This window comes from Amphimedon queenslandica, unplaced genomic scaffold (genome assembly GCF_000090795.2).
Source record: "Amphimedon queenslandica unplaced genomic scaffold, v1.1 AMPQUscaffold_12714, whole genome shotgun sequence".
Taxonomy (NCBI): Eukaryota; Metazoa; Porifera; class Demospongiae; order Haplosclerida; family Niphatidae; genus Amphimedon; species Amphimedon queenslandica.
This window is the reverse complement of record NW_003547050.1, coordinates 14,850-19,413: the sequence shown is the minus strand read 5'-3', so window position 1 is coordinate 19,413 and position 4,564 is coordinate 14,850. Positions and strand designations below refer to the sequence as shown.

General features: G+C 34.2%; 1 protein-coding gene across 1 annotated transcript in view; it reads right to left on the bottom strand.

The window, feature by feature from the left end:
* The window catches only part of LOC109587014 (host cell factor-like), a 5,324-nt gene extending 780 nt beyond the window's left edge, over positions 1-4,544 (bottom strand). The window contains exons 1-5 of the mRNA XM_020003242.1: positions 3,791-4,544; positions 3,154-3,636; positions 1,609-1,769; positions 1,441-1,509; positions 411-543 (exon numbers count right to left, since the gene is read on the bottom strand). Of these exons, the coding sequence (XP_019858801.1) occupies positions 411-543; positions 1,441-1,509; positions 1,609-1,769; positions 3,154-3,636; positions 3,791-3,803 (859 nt within the window). The 5' untranslated portion in view covers positions 3,804-4,544. The remainder of the gene's footprint in view (positions 1-410; positions 544-1,440; positions 1,510-1,608; positions 1,770-3,153; positions 3,637-3,790) is intronic.
* Between the last annotated feature and the right edge of the window lie 20 nt (positions 4,545-4,564).

The window sequence follows — 4,564 nt, the reverse complement described above, 5'->3', positions numbered from 1 at the left end:
AAATTTTGGGCCACAAAAATTTTCCGATATACGGTACATATTATATACAATTGGTTACTATGGTAACCTTATTATTGATGGATTCATGTTTAATCATTGTATGTGTGACCTCTGTCAGTTTACACAGTTAACCACATGAACATATTATTGTATATAAATACACTGATAATAATATTTCATTCACTCTAGCTTCTATTAATATCAGTGTTTCTGTATCTGCAGACATTATGTTTTACTATTGTACATAGCAGGAATGAATTGGTAATAATTAGTATCATAGGTATAATATGTCAAATGCTCTCATTAAATATTCATCATAAGAATTACTTACTTTATTGTAATATTATCATTACTAATTATCATTACATATTCAATACACATTGTATCTACTACTGTCTACATGTACTTACTGAGTTCAATAACAGCTGCATCTGTGTATGATGTATTTCCTCCAAACTCAATTATCCAGTTAGTAGTTGGGGTAACACTCCACACTGAGAGTGAATGACGAAATCTCGTAGTGACATTGACTGGTAGATTAATCTATAAAATTAAAATGATAATAATAATATTAATTTGTGTATGACATATTAATTGATTTGATATCTCGTTAATAAACACAATAACTAACTCACAGTTTTATAGTCTGCATTGTGTGTTTTATGTAACAAAAAGATGACATAATAAAATTAATAATGCACAATATATTAATAGACAAGTATACACAACTGAGTGTGTTATTATATCATCTGAGTCCTCAATTAAGAATTTACTAAGTGTCTGCATGTACACACATACACATACACATACTAAAGACACACTAACACACATACATGTATATCTATACATGTATAGACATATAAAGGTACATGTAAAGCATGCATAATTGCTCACACACATACACACATATGTACATGTTACATGTACACATGATGTACGTGTTAGCATACACATACACATATTAAAACATATGCACACATACACACAAATACATGTATGTACATACACAATGTACACAATCTATATAAAATACAATTTATTTTAATTCCAACATTGACACTGTATCAATTGTGAATCCATCTTTACACACACACAGACAGACACATGTATATTCACACATATTTAGGTAAAGAAACAAACACAAAACACAAAAAAGACACAAACACACATTCACACTAAAAACAGACACAAACACACATACTGAATACCACCATTATTCATCAGTAGTTTTCACTGAGTATCATAATATGTACATGTACATTACAAACCTCATAAGTTACAAATTTAGTTAACCACTATATGTTTCATTATCAAGCATCATAATATAATACTTACCAGTTCTTTCCAATTTATTTTGATAATGTCCAGTAACCATACATTATGGGCAGGTGATCCACCCACCACTAGTAAGTGTGGTCCTGAACTAGTGGTAATCAGTACACTGGAATGACCATATCTTCTCTCAGGCCATTGTACTGATCCTCCAGGATTAGGTACTTCTAATATATCCTTAGATAAAAAAATAAATGTAATAAAATAATTCAGAAACTCGCAATTTGCAATCAAAAGAATCTCACAATCAAGACCCATCCTAGAGCATTAACTCACAACTGATGTTTTAGTGAAACTTATCATATACAGTTTATTACTCCATCCATTATCAGTAGAGCCTCCGAACATTACCGCAGTGTTATTAGTAACTGGTGTTAGAGTGAAGGACTCAATAGGAGGTGGTCTGTCTCCAGTAATAACAGGAAATATCCATTGATCTAATAATAATGTACAAACATTCATGTAAACTTACTTACCACATACACACACATATACATTATACACATTCATCATACATATGTATGTGTATATGTGTGTACATTATTATTTATACGTACACATCATGCATAGACACACATCACTACCACATGATACACACACGCACACACACACACACACTTATTACATGTACAGTAATGAATAATTAAATTCAATCAATTAATTGCATCATACATGTAATCAATAAAAGCACCACAATGACCACATGGCCCCTAATAATGGCTACCCAAGCCCACATTGGTCTCCAGTACTAGCTACCCAGGCCCATACTACACTTCCACATGGACTATAATGTACATGTAGGTGAGTTACCATCTACAAACAAAGGCTATATCCACAAACCACAGAGCCTACACCAGTTTTACACATGCATGTACATGTACTACAAAAACTTAGTATCAGCCTATTAAAGCAACTGTAGTTTAGGACTATAGAGATTACTTAAAACTTGCCTGACCTGACTGAAGTGGATTTGGCAGAGCAGGGAGAGTTAAGATCCCGAAAAAACATTTTAACCTGCCACATCTGGTTCTCAAGGCCAGGCTGCCTACTAATCTACTTGGTATTCTGGTACATGTCATTTATGATTGTTAATGAATAATTATACAAAACTCATGGAACATTGCATGTGGGTAATTTGCATGTGACTCATGTGATACAGAACTTTATTAAAAATGATAACTACAAACAATGTAAAACATTTAAGGGCTCAGCCTTGTAGATTATTAGCTGGAAAAAAGCAGAATCTCTACCTTATGTTGCTGCTACAAAAATCCTGACTTGTTCTTTACTTTAAGCCTTGCTACACTGACTTTAAAATAGCCATAGATATAAAAAGGCTGGCCAGTTTAGTGCAGTCAGTGACAAAGGTGACATTTGTTTGATTTTTCAGTTTATCTCAACAAAAAGGAGTTTCATAGTTACTTAATTAATAAATAACATGAACCTACACACACACACACTCATGTCACATTAGCTTATGTATAGATACATGTACAAACATCACACACACAGATACATGATAATACTCACACATGTAACATGCACATTATAGATACATGTCACATACACACGTCATACATTCATAAATTCTCACATACATTATATGCACTATCATACACAGACACATCATAATGTATGTATTAGTACACACACACACATTACACATAGACACACGTCACCATCACACACAAACACATGACACACAAAAACACACTAACAAACACACTTAATTATTAACAATCTGTTTTATGTACATTAATATAAATTATTCAGTTTGAAATACTGATCAACTTTTGTGTATCAATGATGAGAATTACTGACCTGATGAAATCCTGTAATAATGTATCTCATTACATCTACCACCAGTTGAATACTGAGCATCAGATTGCTTTGGAGTATTGATAGAAGATGATCCATCTCCTCCAATTACTATAAGATAGTCTTCACCGTCAAAATTAACTGATACCATTCCACAGTAGGCCTTTTTCATTGGACCATGATCAGAACTAGAAGGAGAGAGTTCTCTCCACTTGAATGAATCCACATCGAAGGAATGTAAGCTGTTTTGATCATCAACTTCACGCCCACCGAAATAATATATGCCCTTTCCTATGGCGACAGATGAATAGCCCCTGGTACCTGGTGGTGGGGTGCCAATAGTAGGTTTCTGGTCCCAAGCACCAGTTGGTAAGTGATACACCTCCATCACATCATAGTGTACTCCAGACCCGTACCCACCCCACATATATAGGTAGTCTCCTACCTTTACTGTGGACTGTCCCCATCTCTTCACTGGTTGATAGTCTATAGAGAAGAAGAGGTACCAGTAACAGAGTAACAGTAATATAGTGATGAGTGAGAGTAAGGACAGGATACAGAGGAGTAAAGTAAGTGAGAGAGTAAGAGAAACAAAGAATGAATGAAAGAGATACAAAGAGAAGAGAATAGTGGCCCTCACTTTTAGATGCCATTCTTCCAAAATACCAGCCCCACCCAAACTATGCAACATAAGACCACACCCATTTATCCAAAATTCATAAAATGAGTTCCAGTCGTGGTGCCAGTAGAAAATCTCCTGCTGGTTCTACTAGACTCAAACCAAATCCCAACTTCTTCAATTCTCCTAGTCAAAGTGATGGGGTAGGTAAGGAGGGAACTGTACCAGAATCCTTATTGAAACAAGCTCGTAAAACCGGTTCACTGAACTTGTCAAACAGGTAGGAGGCTGTGTGAGACTTGTAACATGTTTTTTAATTCACCAAAATTGATCTGTTAAATGATTTTTTTATTTTCATTTCATGACGCATTAATGATCATGTGGATGTGGGAAAGTTAGTAGGTGAATTTGTATAATCACAGGGCCATTAGTGTTATTCCTCCTAAACTGTGGAGACTCAATATTGATCCTCCTGATGGTAGTACTGCTTCATTTGATGTTGATGAGAGATGGTGGGACTAGGTCGAACTGACTAGACTGGATCTATCATCTAACGAAATCAAAGAAATATCTGAAGATATTGAAAACTTTAATTCATTGTCAGCACTTGAGGTGAGAATGAAAATATAAGATTTTTAATATCATTATAATACATGTTTAGTGTACATGTATGTATGAATTAAATTGTAATAGCATGGTATACTGCATGGTTTGAGAGAACTCCCTTGAATGTTGTAGATTTGTTTATAGTTTAGTTTGTTGTTTATTTTTGTATAAAGACTCATAATTATGTTT